This window comes from Trichosurus vulpecula (genome assembly GCF_011100635.1).
Source record: "Trichosurus vulpecula isolate mTriVul1 chromosome X unlocalized genomic scaffold, mTriVul1.pri SUPER_X_unloc_2, whole genome shotgun sequence".
NCBI classification, from domain to species: domain Eukaryota; kingdom Metazoa; phylum Chordata; class Mammalia; order Diprotodontia; family Phalangeridae; genus Trichosurus; species Trichosurus vulpecula.
This window is the reverse complement of record NW_023494378.1, coordinates 836,223-862,123: the sequence shown is the minus strand read 5'-3', so window position 1 is coordinate 862,123 and position 25,901 is coordinate 836,223. Positions and strand designations below refer to the sequence as shown.

At 42.7% G+C, this 25,901-nt stretch overlaps 1 protein-coding gene across 1 annotated transcript; it reads left to right on the top strand.

Moving 5' to 3' along the window:
* Positions 1–16,762: 16,762 nt before the first annotated feature.
* On the top strand, positions 16,763–24,668 carry SLC10A3 (solute carrier family 10 member 3). The gene is made up of 2 exons (XM_036740517.1): positions 16,763–16,919; positions 22,837–24,668. The coding sequence occupies exon 2, from the start codon at positions 23,009–23,011 to the stop codon at positions 24,437–24,439; it is 1,431 nt and encodes a 476-aa protein (XP_036596412.1). The 5' UTR covers positions 16,763–16,919; positions 22,837–23,008; the 3' UTR covers positions 24,440–24,668.
* The last annotated feature ends 1,233 nt before the right edge of the window (positions 24,669–25,901 follow it).

The following is a 25,901-nucleotide window of genomic DNA, read 5'->3' as shown; positions in this document are numbered from 1 at the left end:
AGAGTAGTAATCACCAAAATAATTTGGTACTGGGCCAGAAATAGGGAGATTGATCAGTGGAGCTCATTAGATACAAAAGTAAACAAGTACAGTAACTGATAAATCAAAAAATATCAGCTACAAGGGCAAGAACTCACTATCTGACAAAACATTCTGGGAAAATTAGAAAGTAGTCTGGCAGAAATTAGATATAGACCAACATTTCATACCGCATAAGATAAGCTCCAAATGGCTACATGAATTAGACATAAAAGATGACATCATAAACAGACAAGCGAGGAAAAAATTACCTATCAGATCTATGGATACAGGAAGAATTCATGACCAAAAAAGAGAGGACCACAGAAGGTAAAATGGACAATTTTGATTACATAAAATTAAAAAGTTTCCATACAAATAAAACCAAATAAAGCAGCTAAAATTAGAAGAGAAGCAGGTGAATGGGAGGAAAAATGTTTGCAGCAAGTTCCTCTGATAAAGGTCACATTTCTAAGATATACAGGGAACTTGTTCAAATTTATAAGAATAAGAGTCATTCCCCAATGGTTAAAGAATATGAATAGGCAGTTTACAGAGGAAGAAATAAAAGATATCAATAACCATATGGAAAAAATGCTCTAAATCACTAATAATTAGATAAACAGAAATTAAAACAACTCTATGGTTCTACCTTACACTCATCACATCGGCTGAGTTGATGTAGCCAGAATGGACTTTGTTTTCTTTGAATGACTCAGCTTGCCTCGTTGAGCTTCCCTGGACGCTGGGGCTTGCTCTTCCGGGGCAGGACCAGAGCTTCCTGTGTGATGAGTCGTGGCGCTGGCTGAGGGGAGGTGTGTTAACGTGGTCTACGCTGGGGGAGGGGCCAAGTCAAGAACCAATCGGCCCTGGTCGTTCAGGCGGCGCTTGATGATGTCAAAAACTCTATAAGAGGGGAGAGGACAGCTTGAAGATTCTCCTTTCCTTTTCCGGTTGGAGCCAGAGACGCCTACAGCGGAAGCTGAGCTGCCGGTAGCAGAGCTGACTAGAGGCTAGTGGGTAATCTTCTTACCATAGAGGGGAAGCATGTATACGATTTTGCCTTATACCATCTCACTTCTCTGTGGCCTCCTATTTACCCTTGTGAGGCGGACTCCAGGCCCAGGGCTCTATCTACTGTGCCACCTAGCTGCCCCTATGTGATGGAATACTATTGTGCTATAAGAAATGATGAAGGGAATGGTTTCAGAAAAGCATGGGGGAAAAGCATTCCCATGAACTGACTCAGAGTCAAGTGTGCAGAACCAGGAGAACAATTTATATAATATCAGTGATATTGTAGACAAAAAACTTTAAAAGACTTGGGAATTCTGACAAACACAATAAGTGACCAAAATTCCAGAAGACTCAAGATGAACCATGCTACTTGACTCCTGGTAGAGAAGTGATGAATTCAGAGTACAGACTGAAACTTTTTTTTTAACATGGCCATACTAGAACTTCTTTTGCTTGACTATCCAACAGAGATTTTGTTTTTCTTTCTTTCTCAGTTGGGGTGGGAAGGGGAGAGAAGTGGGATGGAGAGAATTCAGATTTAGAAATAAAATGCAATTTCATTTTAACAAGAGTACTTTGTAGTATTCATACAATTCCTGCTTGTGTCTTTGGTAGGTGGACCACCAAATTTTATACATTCCGTACTAATTTTTAATGAAATTTTTTTCTATTTCTTCTTGATGAGTTTTGTTGGCAATAGAAAGGCTAGTGATTTGTATGGGTTTATTTTATACCCTGCTACTTTGCTGAAGTTATTAATGATTGTAATTAACTTTATTATTTATATAATATCTTTATAGTATATAACATATTTATGTAATATCAGCAATTATTTAATAATTTTAGGTGAATTCTAGGATCTCAAATTAGACCAGGGATTCTTAACCTGGGGTCCATAGACAAGGAGTTCCTAGACAGATTTCTGGAGAGGTCCATAAACTTGCATAAGATAGAAATTATGTCTTTATTTACACTTCTGTACCTGAAATTAGAAATATAGGAAATTTCTACAACTGTCAAGATATTGCAGGAGAAGTATTTATATATGAATTCACTTCCTGGAACCACTCTGACCAAAGTAGAAACATTAATAAGCAAACTACTAAAGGAAGCATTGGCTTTGAAAGAAATCAAGAAAAAATACCAAGCAAGAAAGAAATCAAAAAGTTTAGAACCTTATCTGACTATCCCAAAAGACAGGCCATAGCCTGGGTGTTTGAACGACACACTAGAGACCCTGATATCTGAGCACAAAGAGTGGAATCAGTATGTGGTATTTCTTGTGAGTGCTTAAAATACTAACAGGAGTGAGGCCATAGATTTTTGTGTGTATTTGCTGCTCTTTTGGCAAGAGAGATGTTTGCCTGTTCACTTGCACTTTGGATTCTCAGTAGATGGAGAGGATGGAGAAACTCAAAACCAGCACCTCTACCAGCTGAGGTCTCATGACTTTAACTCAGAGGAATTCTGACAGAAGCAAATAGGATGCTCAATTTTATTGTTAAGAACTTTAGCAAGGTGTGATAGTCTTGCTGAGAAATCTGGGTGTCCAGGGAACAAATAAGACAGCATACTGATGGAAATCTACTTCATACCAAGTAGTTGGGAGACTCGTTAATGTGCCTGTTTACCAAATAGCCCCAGAAAGTGGTAGGGGCCCTATGGAGACAAGCAAGCCATCACAATCACCTATTACACACTGGGGAGTTGGACTCCTTGATGAGAAAGAAAGTGATGGCTGGCCATGCAGAGCAGGAGAAAATACTGCTCATCCATGGTAAAGAGAATATTGGAGCTGGAGAATATCTCAGAAGAAGACAATTCTGATATATATTATCACTTAGCAGAAAGTCCACTAACTCCGCATCAGCCCAAGGGTACTTCTTCACTAGTTCAGGTTTTGCACTGCAGGCTAGGAGGTCCCAGGATGTTGGTGATGAGACTAGAAACTTTTGTGGCCCAGGATATTGGTGGAACTGGGGAAGCAAGAGTTAAACCCCCATACTTGCAACATCAGCTAGGATTGTTGTGAGCAAGAAAGTTGTGATGCAGACCTGGGGCAGTTTAGGTTAACTTTTCTTCCATCTGGATTGATCTGGGATCCAGCTATGGGCTCTTTGGACAACTAGAGTATTAAAGTAGTTTTAGTAGCTTAGCAGGGAGCTCCTAAGACCCCAGGGAACCTCCTTCCTGACTGATTTTTATCTCCTTGCATGCAGTTTTTATCTTCCTGACCTGCTTTTACCTGAGGGCAATGGAATATGTTTTTGGTAAAGGGACTTTTTATTGGAACCCTCAATTGCACCAGATGCAGAAAACCCCAGGACAACCATCAACTACCTTGGCTATAAAAGCAGAAATGTCACAAAGTCACAGAAAGAATCAAACTGTTTTGGTTGCTGACCAAATTGCAGGTAATGTAGGAGATGATAGCACTAATTAATGCAACTTTATATAATGCAGACTTTAGATGTAATGGCCTATTATAATATGTTGTCAACTTTAATCACATGTATCTCATCTTTTTTTCTGTTTAAACTTTATTTACTCATACATTTGTACTATTGCTATATGCGTGTGTATACCTGATTATACATTATCATGTTCGTTATTATGAGCACTGTCCTATTTTACTTTTCTTCTGTGCCAAGCATTTATTAAGCACCTACTATGTGCCAGGCTCTGGAGATATGAAGAAAGGCAAAAGACAGCCCCTGCACTCAAGGAGCTAACAGTTTATTGGGGGGCTGGATGGAGGCAAATGCAGATAATTATGTACAAACAATCTCTAGACAGGATAAATTGGAGCTAGTCTGGGAGAGAGGCAGCTAGGTGGTGCAGTGGATAGAGAACTGAGCTTGGAGCCAGGAAGATCTAAGTTCAAATCCGGCTTCAGACACTTACTGTGTGGCCCTGGATAAGTCATTTAATTCCTATTTGCCTCAGTTCTTCATCTGTAAAATGGGGACACACTAGAGAAGGAAATGGCAAACCACTCCTATCTTTGCCAAGAAAATCCAATAAAAAAAAGTCTAGAAGGTCACATAGAGTCGGACACGACTGAACAACAACAAAAGTCTGAGAGGGAAGGCACTAGCATTAAGGGAGATTGGAAAAGGCTTCCTGGAGAAGTGAGACATTACCTGAGACTTGAAGACAATCAGGAGGCAGTGATGAGAAAGGAGAGCATTCCAGAAATGGGGGACAACCATGAGTCTGTCTGGAGTTGGGAGATGAAGTCCCTTGTGCAGGAAACAGTATTATGCATGAACTATTGCTATATTTCAATGTGATATGTTCTGCATTTTATTTTTAGACAGTGACTGAAGCATCTCTGTTAAGTGATGCTTTGTATTGTGCTACATGCAAGGTAAATGAGGTAAAAAGCACTTGCGACATTGGGGGAAGATGTATTGAGTTCTTAATGATGTATGTCTGTGATTCCTCCTCTCACCCCCAACTGCAAAAATCTTTCATTTCAAGGAGGAAAGAAAGGCCTGGTGTTGCAGTTTGTCACAGGCTGCAGGTACCCAGTGTTTTGCAAAGAGGGCAGGGAGCAAGGAGTTGGTTGAAAGATGAGGCCATCCCAGGTGACCCCACCACAGTGGGCAAATTGCCAGCCCCAGATGCTCTAGCACAATAGGCCCAGAAAGTCAGTGACTGGGCCAAGAAGCTTGGGCCAGTGCCCCCTGTGCCCCAGGAGCAGAACTCAACTTTAAAAGTCACATAATGGGCTAGAAAATGAGCAAAACCAAACCAAACCAAAAAAAAAAAAGCTCTGAACACAGAAAGCTACTATGGTGACAGGGAAGATCAAAACACAAATTCAGAAGAAGACAACAATATCAAAACGCCTACATGTGAAGCCTCAAAGAGGAATATGAATTGGTCTTAAGCCCTAAAAGTCCTCCTGGAAGAGCTCAAAAAGGATTTTAAAAATCAAATTAAAAAATTCAGAAAAGAAATAAGACTTATGCAAAAGAATCATGAAAAAAGAGTCAACAGCTTGGAAAAAGAAAACAACTCCTTAAAAAGTAGAATTGGCCAAATGGAAAAGGAGGTACAAAAGCTAACTGAAGAAAAAAATCCTTAAAAATTAAAATTGGGCAAGTGGAAGCTAATGACTCTATGGGACATCAAGAATCGAACAAACAAAATTAAAAATGAAAAGTAGAAAAAAATGTGAAATATCTCATTGGAAAAACAATTGATCTGGAAAATAGATCCAGGAGAGATAATTTAAGAATTATTGGACTACCTGAAAGCTATGATCAACAAAAGAGCATAGAGAGCATCATTCAAGAAATTATCAAGGAAATCTGCCTTGGTATCTTAGAACCAGAGGGTACAAAAGTAATAGAAAGAGTCTACCAGACACCTCCTAAAAGAGATCACAAAATTAAAACTCCCAGGAATATTAGCACCAAATTCCAGAACAAACTCCAGGTCAAGGAGAAAATACTGCAAGCAGCCAGAAAGAAACAATTCAAGTATCAAGGAGTCACAGTCAGGATTACACAGGTTTTAGCAGTTTCTACATCAAAGGATCAGAGAGCTTGGAATATGATATTTTGGAAGGCAAAGGAGCTAGGATTACAATCAAGAATCACCTACCCAGCAAAACTGAGCATAATTTTTCAGGGAAAAAATAGATATTTAACAAAATAGGGAACTTTCAAACTTTCCTGATGAAAAGACCAGAGTTGAACAGAAAATTCAATTTTCAAATGCAAGACTCAAGAGAAGCATAAAAAGGTAAACAGGAAAGAGGTTCATAAGGTTAAACTGTTTACATCCTTATATGGGAAGATAATACTTGTAACTCTTAAGAATTATGTCTCTATTAGGGCAGTTAGAAGGCATATACATAGAGGGTGAGGATATAAGTTGACTTTGATGGGATGATAACAAAAAAATTAAGGGGTGAAAAAGAGGATTACACTGGGAGAAGAGGACAGGGTAAATTATATCACAGGAAGAGGTATGAAAAACCTATTATAATAGAGGAAAAGAAGGGAGGACAGTGAGCATTGTTTGAGTCTCAATCTCATCAGCTTTGGCTCAAAGAGGGAAAAACATACACTCTCACTTGGGTATAGTGTGACAAATGAAAAGTTCAAGAAACATAGTTTCTGGGTGTTTAATAATCATTTTTATTAAGTACGGCTAGAAGACAATTAATAAAATGATGGTCATTTGACTTTCTATCATAAACCAAAGGATTCCTACCCCTGGAGACTATTGAATACTTAAATAGATTTGAAAAGGGGATGTTCATGAGGCTGAAATGAACTCTGATTGGCTTACAATCAATGAGGGGGTAGACATATTAATGAGGAGGTGGGCAAAAAGTCTTCTGCTCCTCCTGCTGAGAAGTGACCCAATGATGAGACTCAGCTACCTCCAGCAATCTGTACAGAAGAATCCATCTTAACCCAGACCAGGCTGGCTGGTTTTCTCCTTCATAAGCTGGGTCACCCTAAATCCTAATGGAAGGCTGAAAGAACAAGTGCCTATGTCCTAAGGGCAAGATCTTGCCTAGACTGAATTCTATTTGTAAGCTTTTTGAGTTGGGTGGACTCCCACCCAATATTGAAAAGCATATACCCCAAGAAACAGGGCAATGTCATCTATCAGCAATGTACTTCAGAGGCTGGGAAAAAATGCTTGGGGTGGGAGAGGGGAGAGATGGGGTGAAAATTTGGAACTCAAAATCTTGTGGAAATGAATGTTGAAAATTAAAAATAAATTAATTTTTTTAAAGTGTCTAAAATTGTTTTAACATGTAGAGAAAAATATTATTAAAAAAAGAAGAAAATGAACTGATGGAATATGAATGCAGATCAAAGTATACTTTTTTAAAAAACTTTTTTCTTTTTTGTGTTTTCTTTCATAAATTTGACTAATATGGAAATATATTTTTCATGACTGCACACATATAACCTTTATCAAATTGCTTGACAGGGGAGGGGAGGGAGGGCAGGTGAGAATTTGGAACCCAAAATTGTAAAAAAATAAATGAAAGGTTAAAAATTATTTTTACATGTAATTTGGGGGAAAATATTAAAATTCAAAAAAATACTGCAATAAGAGGTAATGCAAGGTTTGTTTCTGCAGACTGTTTAATGATGGTTTCAAGACCATGGTTTTCAGCCTGACTTAATGTCAGGTTCAAGAAAGAAAAGGTTCATAACATTTTAATCATATAATTTCACAGCTAATAAGTTAAGATCACACTAGAATGAAGGAGCTACTCTGGGGCAATATACAGAACCCAAATGAGGGTATGGGCCTGACTATCTTTTGGGAATGTGTGCTGCAATGCTGAACTCTCAGGACAATCTGGAAATAATTTGACAAGTTGAGAAATTGTAAGAATGAATACACTGCTTAGTCAGAAGCAGTCACAGTTTGATGTAATAAATTTGCACAAAATTAAAATGCACAAATAAAATTGTTGTGTGATCACGATGGTTTCAAATTTCTGCAGAAACAAAGTTATAATACTTCAATGTACATGCTTGTTGTCACAGAGGAAAAATATATTTGTAGCATAAATTCATAATCGTTGAACTCTTGAGTTCTTTATGATAAAGAAGACTCCAGACTCAATTCTGAAGTTGGTGTCTCAAGAGAGGCTGAAGGGTTTCCCCTTTTGGTTCTCAAGAAGCAGACACAACTCCTCAGAAAGGAAGAGTGTGCCCAGTACAGAATCGAGAATGAGCTTTATAGGATTAATAACTGCAACCCCTACTCCCTTCTGGGTCAGGATCGGTCCTGATCCTTCTGGATTACAACATTCCCTATATGCCCATTTTAGTTACCAAGCAGTTGCTACACTGTTGCTGACCAGGAGTTAACTCTGGCCAGTTTGAGCCAGTTTGCCTGGGGCCCTGCCCCTAAGTTTCTGGTTTCTGAGCTCCTTCCATAAATCACTGACTGGTCAAGCGTTATCTTTTCTCAGGAACTTTTGAGTTGTCACAAGTTTGGGGCCCTATGGCTCCCAACTGTGTGGAAACTTATTTCACAAGATTGTCACAAGGTTGGGGCCTTATGGCTATATATCTTATATTCTTGAACCACTGGACTAGACGAAACCTTGTATGGTCAATAAGAAAAAAAGCTAGAAAGTGTTGGGACCCAAGTAAGACCCATTTGTGCTAGAAAAGACTAACTTGGAGTTAGAGATTGCCCATTTTTGCCATGGCTTTCAGTAAAACTTGCTGTATTCTCTGTTTAATATGATTGGGAAAAAGTTCTAGAGTTTACTATGTACCAAAAATAAAAGAATTGTTCATAAAGAACACTATTCTGTACCTTTTCACGATCTCCGAACCACAAATGTTTACACTAGTCCTATTGCTTTTGGAACATTTCAACAGGATGACATGGTTATTTTCCTAGTTTTTCCCATAATCCCTTGACAAATTTTTTGTACCCCACGGTGGGACCGGGCTGTGGAAAATATTATACTATTTTATATCATTTTAAATTTCAACTAGACCCAGAGCCTGAATTAATGAGTAACTGGATGAAGATCCAGGACCTGGGCTTCTTTGTTCTCTCTAAAAGTTTGCTCAGGAAATACCCTTACCTCTGTCAACAAGGCCAGATTAGACTGACCTAAGGACATTACCCTAACCCCAAGAGAGATTACCTTGCTTAATATTCTATAAGTATATACTATGTTATGGAATGTAATGAGACACAGAGACGCTGGGCTGTAGTTTCAACTGACTTTTGTCAACATCCTTTACAACTCTATTCCATTAAGGAAAATCCATGATACAAGAGTATCATGGTTAAACATACATGAGGGTCATAAAAAATGAGGTAATACAGGCTTGCTAGGTCTGCTAAAATAACATATATAAGTTTTCTCATTCCTTTGTTCAGACAGCCAGAGCCTATGCTCTGACTCCTTGTACGTACAAGTAAGCTAGCTTCGCTATGCTTTAAGGGAAAATAATAAACAACATGGATTTTTCTATCACCTAGCTCTGTTGTTTCCTTCAACCAAATTTTCAGGTTTAACAGTTATGGTGCCGTGACTCAGATGGAAATGATGGAAATAGGACAATGCAGCCCAACCTTGCCAATGCTTTGGGTGCCATAGGATTAATTTTTCCTGGAATTTTGGCCTTGACAAGGTGGGGGTAAGTTGTCTCCATTCCCAGCTTCCAAAAAGGACTCCCACAAATTGGTTGAAGTCCGAAAATTCCCTTTAAGCAAGCTCTGGGGGCAGGGATCAAATACGTGGTCAAACGCACATAGATCCCCTGGAAACACTGATTGATCTAGAAAATTAACTATGGATCAGTCAAAAACTAGAATCAGAAGTCCAACCGTTCCTCCACTCCCTCCCTTCCTTCCCTTGGAGGCCGGATTCAGGGGAGAAAATCTGCACTTTGCTGTGCTTTTTCCCTCCCCCCTCTGCCTCCCAGGAAAGGCTCTGATCCAGAGGGAGGTAACCCTGTTCTGCTTCCTCCATCTCCCCTTTCCCCCTTCCTAAGGGATAGCATATGGAGAGTCAGAAAAATCAGGAACACCAAGGCTTCCCCAAAGACCATAGGGGTGCTAATAGCTAACTCATGAAAGCTTCTAATTCTCTGTTGTTTAAACTCTGAGCTCAGTCTGTATTTGTTCTGTATTTGTTTTGTCAATTGTCTGTTAATTGTCTGTGTGAGAGCGTGTGCTCTATGTCTATGCTTTGGTAAAATCTGAAACGCAGGTAGCCAGAGAATTCTAAGGCTGCAGTTAGGGAAACAGAGACTCTTTTTTTCTCCTTGTTTGGTCTGGCCAACCGGACTTGAAGAAAAAAATAGAGCTAAAACATTTTAACAGATTCTGGGATTTAATCATTAAAAAGTTTGGAAACTGATTAGTTGGAATTTTGGGAGAAAGAACTACTGAGACTATAGATCACTCCAGCAACTCTCACTGGTGCTAAAACACCCTCCCAATGCTGATCACTTAGGTGAAGTTTGCTTGAGTTACAATCATTGAGATCTTTCACCATTGTCTTGTCTCTGACCGAGCCAGAGGTGCAGTAAAAGTCAAAGCAGCTAAAAAAAACTCCTTTCCTCCCAAATCAGATTAGAAGAGAATGCAGGAGAACTGTAGGGAAAACTTAAATCACACTTCTCCACCTGGCAAAAGGAGGAGAAGGACAGAAATTCACAGACTGACAGTATCATGACAGTCCTGTGGCCCCTGGATACGTTTGTAGCCCATCTTTTTTGGCAAAGTTTGGAATTGTCACCCAGGTCCTATGCATTCTGCCCACTCTGTCCTAGCAGCTGCAAACTGCCCTATGCTCAGTAACTTCTGCAGTTGTGGGGGAAGGGTGAGGTAGATGGATTTGGACTTTCTGATTCCCAGAATTGTCACCACTGGGATACTAGCTTCTGCTCTAGGTAACTTCATACTTCTGTGTTCCAATTGCAAAACTGTATTTTAATCTCTGTTTGACCTGTTTCCTGATTTGAAAGGGAAAATAATAATGATGGTTGTTACGGGATCAAAATTATAATGATTGTAAAATGCGTAACATAAAGTCTGGTATATGATAGATACAACATTATTATTATCTGTCTCTGATTTAGTGTAATTGTTAACTTTTGAAGTGGTTTTTAAATACCAAAAGTAATAAGCTGAAAAATTTTCTATATGTGCTAATCTGGAAATGCAGTTGATGTCATCTGAAAATTGTTTCTGTATTTCTAAACTTGCATTTTGTTTCCAAAAATTCTCTTAGATTGTGAAATTTGAGAAGACCATTGTGTGGTCAGAAATGATATTATAGCAATTTTAAGCTGATTTTGATATATGTGAATTGGGTTTCCAAAGGGATGTGATAAAATTTGGAACTGTTATATGTGGTTATAACAAGTAAATAATTAATAATACTGATATTTAACCATGAGAACAGACTTTCTGTGTGAAAAAGTTTTCTATTATGAGAATATATCTGGTGATTCAAAGTTATAGTTTTAAATAATGATATGAAAGATTCTCTGTGCAAGGAGATTTAGAAATATGTTCACCTAACTGATAAAGGGGTTGTTTCAAGTTTTAAAATGCATAATTATGTTTAGGGCACTGTTACATTTCTAAATTGTGTAATTTGACAAACAGATGTATCAGCAATATTGAAAAATGTGGTAATCTTTTACAATGCTAAGAGTATTGGGCCTCAGAAATTAAAATGTTACCACTAGTGATTAAAATAATTCCTCTTATAATCTGGATGTTGTTAGATTAAGAATTGTACTTAATTAAGAAATTGAGGTTATTAACTGAAACAAGAACTTTTGAAACCATCTAGTCATGAATTCTTATCAATCTTGTGTGGTTTTCTGTGTAGAGGAATTCTTATGGAAAAAGCTTTTTAAAGTCCTGGTAAACCTTATTATTGTGATAAAGCTAATTAATTGGGTATGTAATTATAGAAACTAAGTGTCCTCCACATTACGACACCTTTTTGACTAAGAAACTTTGTAATATCTGGGAATTCTGTGCAATATTTGAGAATGAGCACATTAGGCACCAACTTAGTTAAAGTAAGTTGAGAGTGAGAAAGTATTCTAGAAGGCTGAAAAGATATGTAGCTTGATTTGATAATTATTAGCTCAATGAAATTTGGAACAGTCCTATCTGAGGGATATTTATTTGCTATTTAAGATTTTATGGGACTACAATTTAATATTGTCTTAAGCTCTGATTACAGGGATAGGTCACGTGAAGCCAGTAATGGTATGACAGGCATTACAAGCTGAGAATTTTTAAGGTGGATTTGCCTGGGAAAAAGTCTTGAAGATGACCTTGGACACAACCTAGGTAGGATCTTCCTGACTCTATTTCCCAATTCTGCTATTTCCTTTCTGAGAGGGAAAATCCCTGTTACGAGCTTCCGAAGCCTCTTAACTATGCTCAGGGTTCCCCCCAAGCCCCAGGCCTCTGCCTAAGCAAAAGACCTGATCTCCTGGACAATGTACGGGGGCGGGAGCTGAGAAAGATGGTGAAATGACTCCGTTTATTATTTCAGCAAGCAGCACATTTATATCTTTAGTGACGCAGGTACATTCTTTGGTTACGTGGGTGAAGGACAGGTGAAAACTCAATACACCTGAGTCCTAGGACCGCCCTGACTCCATCTACTCTCCTCCCCTTCTCTTCCCGAGCTACCCGAAGCTCCCTGCGGGCAGGCAGTCCAGCAAAGAACCAGAAGTTCCACATGCTCTGTCAGAGAGCCGGAAGTTCCACGTGGTCAGGCAGGTCAGGCAGGTCCAGGCACGGGCAAAGACCTGGAATTGCCAGGGAGGCAACAAAGGCGAGACCCCTCCTCCTGGCTCCACCCACATCCCAAAGCCCTGAGTTTATCTCAGCAGGCCCTTGGGCCTGGAGGTCCGAGGAGGACAGGGCTTGGCTCCAACTCGGCCCTTAACAAATCCCCACCTGGTTACTCCTAAGCCCTGCTTTCAGCACCTGGTGACTATAAGATTGGCTATCAGATATGAATCGTGCCTGGAATCAAACAGAGCTAAGGAAGTTCTTTCCTTCTGTTAAGATATATGAAATTGTCCCTCTTTTCTTCATAGCAAATTTATATTATCAAGAAGTTTTGTAAGCACAATGCTAAATCTATTAGGTAATAGATGAATATTGGAATATCTCTGAGTTATTATAATAGGATACAGGAATGGATAGCTTACAATTTTAACCTATGTTCATGACCAAATAAAGATTAGAAGGAGTATAGAGATAACATCCTCTGAAAGGAGGAAATGATTAGACAAAGTAATAAGGCAAAGATGTAATGTGATAAATGTCTAATTAAATAGGATAGCAAATTTTGAGGAAAAGGCAATAGGATCAAATTGATTCCTCTAAGAATTATATACAGATGTGTATGATTGGCTCCAAAAATTTATCAATGATGGAAATTCAAGCTAATATAAGTGTTTTGGTAATAAGATCTTAAATTAGGATTTTTGCACAAAAAAAATTGTATAAGTGAAATTGTATCTCCTTTATTAAGGTATCTGTCTGATGATTTTAAAAGGAAGATGAATTCAATTTATGGTTGGACCTTTATATTTTAAAGGATTCTTATACCAGGTACAAAATTTAGGTAAGGTTAGAAACAGTAGATGATATATATAAACTGAAATACTCTGAAGTTTAAAAAAGGAGAGCCAAATTTAAGTGATTGTACTAAGTTATATTAAGTCAGAATTGTTTGAGAATTTCTAGATCTGAACCAGAGAAGCAGAATTCTCTTTTACTATCAAGGGACCAGATAACTGCAATCAGTCATCTGGGAATTAAAAATACTGCTTTGAATGGACATTGTGAATATGTAACTGTAATTTAAAGTTACTTTGTATACAAAATGTGCAATTAAGTGCTGGAATTAAATCAGAAACATTGTAAGTTTTGTTAAGAATGGTTTGTGGATTATTTTGTAAATGCCATCAAAGAGACATGGCATGACTAAAAGTTTATGATGATATATGTACTGTGCTACTGGGATACAAGGAATTTAATATTAGTCAACATTGTTAATAATGATTGCATTACTTTGTATGGTTCATGTTTAAGTTTTCTTGGTTATCTAATGTGTAAATATAAAACATGTGACATGCAATTTTACCCCTCTATTGTGAACCAAGTGGTTTGGTCTGTACTTAATGTAATTGTGCAGTTTTGTGAATTGTGAGAAAACTTTATTGTAATTGTTTAAACTCAGCCCTGTGTGGCTGGGATACTGAACCATTTATTGCAGTGTTTGAACTTAGCCCTGCGTGGCTGGGACCTATGTTGTGCTGTTTTTCTCTCAATTATCAAATCACATGTGTTCTGGGAGCTCCTGTCAGATCTAACTACTCCTATAGCTGCCAACTTGTGGATATGGACTCCTTGATCGTTCTATCACATCTGATGATTGCCCTTGCTCCTGAGTGGACATTTGAGCCCATAGGGGACCTTGCCCTCCAGTTTCAAAGGAGCTTGAAGGGGAGAGCATCAGACGCAGGCAACCTTCCCAAGAGCCCAGACCAGAACCTGAACGAAAAACTGCTCTTTCCCTTTCTGAGTCCTTGCGTTCCCAAGACTGTTTACTTGTACCTTTGGTGTCTTTAACTTATTTTACTTAGGTGCTCCAGTTTCCCCATTATGCTCCCTACTGATACCCCTTGCAACTTACTCCCTCTGCTTGTTTACAAGTAGTTTATAATTACTGTCCATCTCTGGGGATGTCCAAACACAGAAAGAAAAAAAAAACTGAATCCGCCTAGATAAGGATTTTTAGAACTTTACCCCTGAGGAAGATAGAGGTTTTTCCATACCTTAATTGGTCTTCAGGTGAAACTTTCAGTTTGCCTTTGACCAAAAGGAGGAAATGTGGAAAATATTATACTATTTTATATCATTTTAAATTTCAACTAGACCCAGAGCCTGAATTAATGAGTAACTGGATGAAGATCCAGGACCTGGGCTTCTTTGTTCTCTCTAAAAGTTTGCTCAGGAAATACCCTTACCTCTGTCAACAAGGCCAGATTAGACTGACCTAAGGACATTACCTTGCTTAATATTCTACAAGTATATACTATGTTATGGAATGTAATGAGACACAGAGACGCTGGGCTGTAGTTTCAACTGACTTTTGTCAACATCCTTTACAACTCTATTCCATTAAGGAAAATCCATGATACAAGAGTATCATGGTTAAACATACATGAGGGTCATAAAAAATGAGGTAATACAGGCTTGCTAGGTCTGCTAAAATAACATATATAAGTTTTCTCATTCCTTTGTTCAGACAGCCAGAGCCTATGCTCTGACTCCTTGTACATACAAGTAAGCTAGCTCTGCTATGCTTTAAGGGAAAATAATAAACAACATGGATTTTTCTATCACCTAGCTCTGTTGTTTCCTTCAACCAAATTTTCAGGTTTAACAGGGCTAACTCAGAGCATCTACCCCAGGATCAGCTTTTATGTGGCCAAAAAAGGTGCGAGAGCAGCTCGAGATTGGGGCGCCAATTGATGGCAGATGGCTCACTTGTTATACCAAGAGCGAGCTAGACACATCACAGAGTATAAGTTTTAAATGGAGAATTTATTAGCCAGTGTCCGTTCCGGGGCATATACAGCCCAAATCAGAATGGCCATGAGTAGAGCTGAAAAAGTTACATTTATACAGAAAAAACAGGGTGCAGTGGTTAATTATCTCTTGAAATTTTCGGGCCAGGTCACAGGGTGGTCCGTGGAAACAGGAACAAAGATTCTGACAGGTTATCGTTAAGTGGGATAATCTTATCTATTGACATTCCTTGGAGGAGCCCCAGGGACATTTGCCAAATGCCAAAAGGTCTGAGTCCATTCTTTCAAACTGCGGTTTTCTCAGGGGCTATGGGGCAGGGGTCTCCTTAGCAATAACTGATTTCTCCAGCACCACACAACTTGCATTCTGCGTCTGAGGTGAACTCAATCAGAAAGATGAGGACCGATGGTGAAGGACAAAAAGAGGCCTGAAGGAGAACCTAATTGGCAAGACAAAGCAACAAAGGCTCCTAAAAAAGAGTATTGAAATGTAATACAAGGAAAATTAGGAACCCCTGAGTAACCCCTAGCTACTGACAAGCCCCCCCCAGAAAGAATGGACTCAGATATCTTTGGCATTTAGCAAACCCCCTGGGACTCCATGACTCCACCAAGGAATCTCAATAGATAGGACCATCCCACTGAGAGATAACTTGACAGACCCTTCCTGGGAGATATCCCTGGGACTCCGTGACTCCACCAAGGAATGTAAATGAGATTATCCCACTAGTACGATAACCTGACTGAATCCTTTGATCAGCCAGGACCTTTGTTCCTGTTTTTCCCCCCACTCTGTACCCCCATATCCTATATAAGCCAAGCCATCACCCCAACACATTTGCCATTGATTTGTGGTGCCGTACCCCATGGCCGCCAGCTAATAAATTCTCCACTTAAAACTTATACTCTGTGGTGTGTCTCGCTCGCTTCTGGTACAACAGAAACAAAGGAGAGAGGGCAGGAAAGAAAGTAGGCAATGCTAAGAAGCTGTAAAAAGGGTGCTTAGAGCTAAAGTGCATTCAGCCTCTGGGGCTTCCTTCCTGGGGAACCTTGGGCAAGTCAGGGCCCCTCCGGGGGCCTGTTTCGTCCTGTCTAAAACTGGATGGCTGAGAACCTTGCGAACTCTACAGCTCAGACCCTAACCCCTGCAGTACCCGAACAATGGAAAGTAGGGAGGCGAGACAACTCCCAGCCATAAGTCGAAGCACTCTCTCAATGAGCTTGTAAAAGGAAGCGGAGACTTATGGGAGAACGGGATACGCCGAGATTTTGCCTGTTGTTCCGCTTACAGGCTCCGCCCCCTCTGAAATAGGACCAATTGTATTCCGAATTTCCACCCCGGGAGCTGGCGTTGATTGGTTCCCGATTCCGTTTTCTCTGGAGGACATCAAGGCCGGAAGCACCCGCCCTCTCCTTCCCACCCTTCTTTCTTCCGCCGGGTCTCAGGTCTTCCTTCCTTCCTGGTCTGAAGGCGCTAGGGGGTTGAGGCGGGGCCGTAGGCTTTGAGCCTGCGGTGGGTGGGGTGGGGCCGTGGGCTTTGAGCCCTTGGTGGGCGGGGCGGAGGCGGGGCCGTGGGCTTTGAGCCCCCTGGTGGGCGGGGCGGGGGCGGGGCCTCGGGCTTTGTGGTGTCAGGGGGCGGGGCCGGGGCGAACGCCAGGCTGCTCTGTAGCGGCCTGGAGTTGCCGCTTTGCGCTGCTCGGCTTGGCTCGGCTTAGCTCGGCTTAGCTCGGCTCCGCCCCGCCCTCCTGCTGCCGTGCCGAGTTTCTACCAGGATCTCAGGTGAGAGTGCGCAGCCCGGGCCGGGAGGCCTTGGCCTCCTCCGTTCTCCGTCCAGAGCTGGGCTCGCTGCTTCCGTGCCCGTCCCGCCGCCGGCCCCCATCCCTTTCTTCCCAGATCGGGCTCGACGTTCATTCGACCCCGCCGCCGCCCCAGGCAGCCGCGCCGCAGTGCCTCCCCTGCGCCCCTAGCCCCCTGGCATTACAGAGCACGGCACCTGTCGGGAACTCTGTGCCAGGGCCCCCCTCCCTCGGGCTCCTGGCTACCCCTATTGTCAGGGAAAGCCGCTCCCAAGTGTCCACAGTTAGGTCGCCTGCTCTCCTATGTTCGCCGTCTCCTGCTATCTGTGGATCCCCTCTCCCTTGCTGTCCTTGGCGATGACTGGGTCTATCCCAGGGTTTCCGGCAGTGCTTATTTTCGGTCCCTAAACGTGATCAGACGCCTTTCTAGGGCTCATCTTCCTGCCTGGTGTGCTTGCCCTGGGCAGGAATGGTTGCTCGCCAGCTGCTGGGAACTGACTTCTCCCAAGGCAGGTGAATTTCCGACAAGCCCAGAATCCTCAGCTCTTCTGCAGGAGCTAGCCTCTTTCCAGTCACTCCTGCTTTCACCGCATCTTTTAAACTAAAACAAAGACCATGCCCTCCAGTATATAAAGAGCTTCGGTGAAAACTGCACAGGCTGCCTTGCTCATTCAGCCCAGCCCTCAGTGTTAGAAAGTTTTCTCTTATCCGTCATACCATAGCTCTAAGCCTGTTTGTTCCCCGGAAATATGGGGGAACAGCTGATGTCAACACTAATCCTTCCTAGTCTTAAACCTTAAGAAAGGACCACTTTGCCTTCCTTCCCGTTTTCTAGGTCTTTGGGGGGAACTTTTCTTATTCTTGCTTAACTGCAACACCATTGCTTTTAAACTGCTGTCCAGGAACAGTTGGATAAAGTGCTCCTCAAAGTCATCTCACTAGGGCTTCTCTCCTGAAATCCAGCCCTAAGAAAAAAGAGGATGAAGCATGGTGGGAACCAGATGAAGTTTTTCTTTTGTCTTCGTTTGCCACTTAACAAATTGTGCAAGAGGGATGTCTGTATGTATGTCAAAGCTGTGGCCTCAGCCCACTTTAACAGCATCATTTCTTACCCTTTCCCCAAGTCCTTTCTGTTGGGAGCCTAGGGTAGGTAATGTAAATGAAGTTAAAATCTCTCTCTGGGGTTTCTGGACTTGCAACAAGTTGTATGGAGGCCGTGTGGGTAGCCCTGAGGCAATTACCCTGTCTCAGATACTCCAAGTTCCTTTTTCTCCCAGTGAAGTGCTAAGAATAGTGGGGTCAGAACTATGGTGTGTTAGTGCAGATCACTAACCTAGAAGTCAGAGATTCTGGGTTCAAGTTCTAGCCTGTCAACAGGAACTAGCTGTCTCACCTTGAACAAATCCTTTTCCCTTTCTCATCATCAGTTTTCCCCTCTGTAAATTGGGGGTGAAGGCAGGGACTGGAATACATAGCTTTTTTGTTGTTTTTATTTAAAATTTTTTTAACATTTAAAACATTTGAGTTCCAAATTCTCTCTCTCCTTCTCACCCCCCCCCCCGAAAAGGGAAGCAATATATCAATTATACATGTCAATTCATGCAAAAAAAAAAGCAAGAAAATAAAGTAAGAAAACTATACTTCAATTTGTTCTCAGAGTTCATCAGTTCTTTCTCTGGAGGTGAATAGCATTTTTCATCATGAGTCCTTTGGAGTTGTCTTGGATCACTGTATTGACCAGATTTGCTAAGTCTTTCGCAGTTGATTATCATTACAATAGTATTGTTACTGTATACAATGATCACTTACTTTGTATGAGTTCATATAGGTCTTCACATATTTTTCTGAAACCATCCCCTTTTATTATTTCTTATAGCACAATAGTTCTCCATCACAATCATATGCTACAACTTGTTTGGCCATTAACTCTTTGCTGCCACAAAAAGCTGCAATAAGTATTTTTGTACATATAGATTTCCTTTTTCTTTGATCTCTTTGGGATACAGACCTAGTGGTATTGCAGGGTGTGCAGTTTTATACCCCTTTAAGCAAAATTCCAAATTGTTCTCTAGAATGGTTGGACCAGTTCACAACTCTACCAACAGTTCATTAGTGTACCCATTTTCCCTCATCCCTTCCAGCATTGATATTTCTGATAGGTATGAGGTGGTGGTAGCTCAGAATTGTTTTAATTTTCCTTTCTACACATCAGTAGTGATTTAGAGCATTTTTCATATGACTATAGATAGCTTTGGTATCGTCTTCTGAAAACTACCTCTTCATATCCCTTGACAATTTATCAATTGGGGAATGGTTCATATTTTTATAAATTTGACCAGTTCCCTATATATTTAGGGGGAAAAGCCATTATCAGAGAAACTTGCTGTAAAAAAGTTTTGATATTACTTCATTGTCTCTAGTATCTTTTATCTCTTTTAATTAGATCTAATTTTGCTTTTGCTCTGAGATCATGATTGCCACCCTTGCCTTTACTTCAGCTGAAGCATAGTAAATCTGCTTCATCTTCTTATTTTAACTGAGTGTGTGACTTTCTGTTTCAAGTGTGTTTCTTGTAAACATGTTGTTGGATTCTGTTCTAATCTATTCTGCTATCCACCTCTGATTTATGGGCCTCAGATCTTCAGTTCTCCCCTCTAGTCTGGAACCAAAGCCAAACCTCCAGCCTTCTGTAAGTACCCACAGCCAGGTATCCTACCCCACTGCTTCTGCACTCACTGGGCATGTACTGATTCCTTTTTGCCCTGCCATTCTCCACAGCATGGCAAGGTCTGGCATTCCTTGTCTGTAGAGGTTGCCTAGATCTTCCCTGGCTCAGACAATCTTCCTGGCTCAAGCCCAATGCCGCTCACTGCCCGGGGTAAAATTTCCTGTGGCTGGGGCTGAGGTATCCTCCCATCTCAGCTAACCCCAGGGCTTGCGGGTTATTGTTAAGGGGACCCTAACCTGGAGGTATTTATTCTTCACAGGGACCAAACCTCCTTCTGGGATTTTTCTTCTGATCTTCCCAGATTGTCCTAGGAGGACCCCTGTTATACCCCTATTCTTATTTATTTTTACCCACACTTTGTTCACCCCGAGGCACTATTTTATCTCTTTTGTGGGGGAAAATCTTGAGAGCTTGGAATTTTCTGACCTACTCTGCCGGCTTCCCAGAATCCTCCCCCAATTCTGATTTTTAAGGAATTATTTTCTTCAGTGAGCTTTTGTACCTCCTTTTCCATTTTGCCTATTTTGCTTTTTAAGGAGTGCTTGTGCCTCTTTTACCATTAGGTCAATTCTGTTTTTTAAATTATTTTCTTCAGTATTTTTTGTCCCACTTTTACCAACATGTTAATTCTCTTTTCATAATTTTCTTTCATCACTCTCGTTTCTTTTCCCATTTTGTCCTCTACCACTCTTATCTCATTAACTCTTCCCAGGACTTCTTGTAGGGCTGGGAGTCAATTAGCATTTTTCTTTGAGGCTTTGCTTGTAGCTGTTTTCACATTGTTGCCTTCTAAGTTTATGTCTTGGTCTTCCCTGCCACCATAGTAGCTTTTTATGGTCAAGTTCTTTCTTTGTTGTTTGCTCATTTTTCCAGCCTATTTCTTGACACTTTGAACTTTATGTTAAAGTTGGGCTCTGCTCACCTAGGAGTGGGGAGACATTGTCCCAAGCTTCAAGGGGATTTAATGCTACTGTTTTCAGAGCTGATTCTGGGGGTCTGCAAGTTTTCTGTGCTTTCAAGGTGGTATGATCCTGGGAGAAGTATGGTCACTGCTCTCTTAGTCTGCACTCTGGTCTTTACTCAGGCAAGTGCCTGCTTTCCTGCCAGCCACAAGTACTAGTATTTCTTTCTGCCCTGAAACTGTGACCAGGTCCTCTGCTCCCTTGTGACCAACTCCCAGCTCTCCTCCTCCGTAGAACTGTGTATGGGGAATAGAGTTGCCAATTGGTGCCAGCTGCACCCAGTGCCAGCAAAGGATCCCCTGTAATCTCATTCTGACCAGTTTTCTGACCTCCTTACCATCTCTGGGCTGTGAGCTCCCAAAGTTGCTGCTGCTGCTGATGCTGTTGGGGCACATCTTGGGTGCTGCAGATTAGTGCTTTCTAGGCTGGAGCCCATCCTGGTGTCACAGACCTCTCCTGCCAACCTCCTAAGTTGTCTTAGGCTGTAAAAATATATCACCCTGATCTTTTGTTGGCTCTGCCACTCCAAAATTTGATTTTTGGTATTATTTTCAAGTTATTTGGAGGGGAATGTTAGGAGAGTTTGCCTGGGTTGCTGCCTCTAATTTGCCATCTTGGGTCCACTGTCAAATGCATAGCTTTTAAAAAAACAGTATTAATTAATTGAAAATAGTATTAATGCTGTTAATTTTTACTTCACCTTTTCAAATGTACCCTTCTTCCACTTTCCCCTATACCAGTGCGGTGATATCACATACCCCTTCCATACCCATGAAAAGGTATGTTTTCCCATCTCTTCTCCATGTAGATGGTCTCTTTAGGTTCCTACTTGGTCTAAAGTCTGTGATCCTAGGAAGGAAGAGCTGGAGAGCTGGAAGGTTGAAACCCAAGTACAGGAAATAGTTTGAGAGAAACTGAGTCCTGTGATCTCAAGAACCTGATAAATAAATCCAAGTGTCATATGTGGTCACCAAGATACCTGACCTGGTATGAAAGCTTTTCTGAGCTTCACTTCCCAGGGCCCCCAGAATCATATCATATGAATAGCATCCATAAGGCCCCTATCATTTGACAGAACTTCCCTTTCTTGGTCTGGGGGGGGTGGAGTGGGTGGCAACAACTTGAGGGCCTGGTCCTATATCTCGCCCTTGCCCAAATTCAATGCTTTTATGCCTTCAAGGGATCTGCTAATTTCTAATCCCAGACAGAAGTACATAGCCTGAATGGGTATGTCAAGTATAGATTTGTCCACAGCCTTCAGCTTTGCATGCATCACTGCCATGATCAAAAACACACAGACTTTATGTTGGAAGGGACCACAGAAGTCATCTGGTCCAACCATCTCACTTTACAGATGAAGAAACTGAGGCACAGACAGCTTAAGTAACTTACCTAGGCAGTAAGTGGGTTTGAATACAGATCCTCAACCTCAGTAGTTCCCTGTGGTCAGCAGGCTACAGCTTGGCATACCAGACTTCTATAATCTGACCCCCACTTCCCTTTCCAGCTTTGTTTCCCTTACATGCACTCTAGTCCCTGGCTACAGTGATCTTCTCATCCTCCCTCACTGTTCTCATGTCACACAACTATTAGGTCGAGTTCAGCACAGTGGCCTGGGTCCAGAAGGAAGAGGATAATAATGATGACTACCATCCTGCCCTAGGCAAAAGGGGACTGGGTGGGCACTTCCTACCCTATGTCTCTTGAGCATGTGGGCACAGCTGTCAGAATGACAACAGAGCTCTCAGAAGTTGGGGCTGTCTTCTCAGACTCTGTATCAATCTGATCCTGAGTACGGCAACTCCTGTGTCTGAGAACAATGAAGCCCTCCTTGGGGGATGGGTAGAGAAGCAGGCAAAGCGGGGAGATGGCCAAAGAGAATGGCTTGAGTCCTAGATGTGGCTTCTCTGGATTGGGGGTGGAGCAGCTGGCCACTGCTGGTGCTGCTACTTACTCAGTTTTGAGACCAGGGTGGAAATAGTTTCTAGGGACATCTGAGGCTCTAGTGGCACTGTTCTTGGTAGTTGAAGGTGTGAAACCTCATGTCTGCAATGAACGAATCACTGGAGAGTGGGGGCAGTCTTCTACGAGAAGTGGCTACCTTGGTCTTTTGCTTTCCTAGCCTGGCACTCTTCCATGGCACTACAGCCTAGGCTCTCTGACCCACCCCACCTGCTGTTCTCACACTTCTCCATCTCTTCTCTCCCCAGGCAGGGCTGTGCTGTCAGCGAAAACAGCGAGAAAATGATTGACTTCCACAGATCCATCCCAGAACCAACCAATGGCACTTGTTAGGATGCACTGCTGAGCCCCACGAGACTGAGGCAACCCTCCCTTCTCTCTCCACCTATTTGAGTGGATGGCCCCAGTCCTTGAGCAGAGATGGCATTAGGTAGCAGGAATGGCAAAAGCAGAGAAAGTGCTGGCATTGGATGGCATCAAGTCTGCTCATCTCCCATAGACATGCTCTGGTGTGCCCTACTGCTTGCCAGCCAACTGTGGGTGGCTCAGGGAGTACCAGACACTAACTTCAGCATGGCCCCAGACTCCAAGACCCCACTCTCAAGCAGCAGGTATCTGAGCATTGGGGAAGACTCAGTCATGGAGTTTGAATTCCCAGAGAAAAGCAAAGGGATCATTGTGGTCTCCAGTCGTTACCCGGGCCAGAACAACAGGACAGCATTTGGGCCTGTGCTGAGTGTCACCTCTCTAGACACAGAGGTGCTGAGCATTGAGAATGTGACTGCCCAGGGCTGGGATAATAGCCACTTTGTCGTGAACATCAAATCTGGCCTGGCAGGGCTGGCACCACTGCACATTCGGCTACTCGATCTCCAGAAGGTCCCCCCTTTGTTGATTGAGGAGCGACAAGATTTTCTCATCAAAGTATCTCCTGTGGAAGATGATGCTGCTTCCCGCCAGGGCGGACTGGGCCACTTCTCAGAGAGCCCAGTGCTCTACATGCTACTTCCATTTGTGTTTGTCAACAAGTGTGCATTTGGCTGTAAGGTGGAGCTGGAGGGCTTGAAAGGGCTGGTAAAGAGTCCCCACCCTGTGCTGCTGGGCATTGTGGGCCAGTTCCTACTTATGCCCCTCTATGGTTTTTTGATGGCCAAGGTATTCACTCTGCCCAAGGCCTTGGCCCTGGGACTCATCATCACCTGTTCCACGCCTGGTGGGGGAGGAAGCTACCTTTTTAGCCTGCTCCTTGGTGGAGATGTGACTCTGGCCATCTCCATGACCCTGATCTCCACAGTGGCAGCCACTGGCTTCATGCCTCTGTCCTCAGCTATCTATGGCCGCCTCCTCAGTGTCCATGAGACACTGCACATTCCTTTCTCTAAGATCCTTCTGACCTTGCTCTTCATTGCCATCCCCATCTCAGCTGGCATGGTTATCAAGTATAAAATGCCCAGGGTCTCCAGGGTCCTGCTCAAGGTCATCAAGCCTTTCAGTATCGTCCTTATTCTAGGGGGGCTCTTCCTGGCCTGCCGAATGGGGGCCTTCATCCTGGCTGATGTCAGGCCCCCAATTGTGCTTGCAGGGCTCACAGTGCCCCTGGCCGGCCTCCTGGTGGGCCATGCTCTGGCAGCCTGCCTCAAGCTCTCCATACCTCATCAGCGGACAGTCAGCTTTGAGGTGGGCGTACAGAACAGCCTGCTAGCCCTTGCCGTGCTTCAGCTGTCATTCCGTCACCTGCAGGCTGACCAGGCCTCCCAAGCTCCTTTCATTGTGGCCCTCAGCAGCACTTCGGAGATGCTGGCCCTTGTCATTGGTCACTTAGCCTACAATAGCCTCTACTCTGTCACCTAAGGCTTCTCCCTTCCTCTTCCTGCCCTTATCAGGAGTTAGCAGATACCAAAGGCCTTCAGTCTCTATGCACTATGCACCCAAAATCTGGGCTTATTTTTTTTACCAGTGTTTTTATACTCCTGCCAGCTGTGGCCTTCAGTGCCAAGGGAGAGGGGCAGGCAGGTGGGGAGAAGGGTTCCAACCAGGCAAACATATTTGAATAAAGAAAGAGAAGAAAGTTGTGAGTGATGAAAATTCTCTGCTATTTTGCATTTGGGAGAGGATGAGGGGAGGGGAGGGGAGACGTGGGGGCTGAGTAAGGTGACATGTTGGCTTCCAGCTTGCCTTTTGTGAACTAGTTCTTTGGTTGCTGTTCCCCAAAACAGCAAGATCAGAAAAGCCCTGTTGAAGCTGCCATCATACAAACCTGTCCATCTGAGGTTATGGATCCCTATTGGTCTACCCAGTGCCCCAGGCTAGCTCTTGTCCTACCGCTACCCACAGCTCACTGACCTGGTTATGCCCAGGCAGCTTTTTTTCTGCTTTATTTGACATTTTAAATCTACTGGGACCACTATCCCAGGCCCAGTCATCTTCTCCAGAAGGGGATTTTGGGGACCCATACGGCACAGAGGAGTCCAAGTGGTTGGCATCTTCAGGGACAAGCTTAGGCCTTTCTCTGGGACAGCCCTCATTACTTCTGTGTGTTCCTCCCACTCCTTGTGGATGGAACAGTAGGGTTTTAGGAGAGGGGCACCAGAAACCTCACCTGCCCCTGTCCCTCTCTTTCCTTAGTAATTGTAACAAGGGGGTGGAGAATGACAATTTTCCAGCTGGGCTGGGTTTGACTATATGTCTGTGTGACTGTGTGCCCCAACTCTAGGGCAGAGAAGGTGGATGTGAGCTGAACAGCCAGCTGATGCCAGTCCTTGAAAAAGAAGGGTTCTGGGGAATGTGAAGGGATGTAGCCACCTGAATTGCAGTGGAAGGCCCTGCCCTGACTGCCCCCAGTGTAGGCACCCTTCTCCTGTCAGAGTGGTTTGTTTCTGTAAGGTCAGATGATACCAGCTTGAGTTCCTAGGGTAAGGTCAGCCTGTGTCTGACCAGACACCTTCAGGGTAGTAGGGGGGGATGGGGCTTCCTCTGCCCACAACCGGCATCAAAGTCCCACCCTGCCAGTAGCACTGAGGAGAACCTGCACCCTCCATACCTGTAGTACAGTGGGAGCTTGGGCAGGTTCCTGGGACTATTGCAGCTATCGTGGCCACAGTCTGGCCTCCTGCTTCCATCACTCAGCCTAGTGGTTTGAATTGTCTGAAACGTTCTCTGGCTGTGCTTCCTTCAGTTTCTGACTGTGGAAGAGGAGTTGTGTCTTTACATTTATGTTTTTAAACTCCAATTATTAAAGTAGCTTTCACTGGATTTTTATGGCTCATGAGGGCTGATTGCATTTTAAACAAGCAACAAAAACCCTTTGAATCTG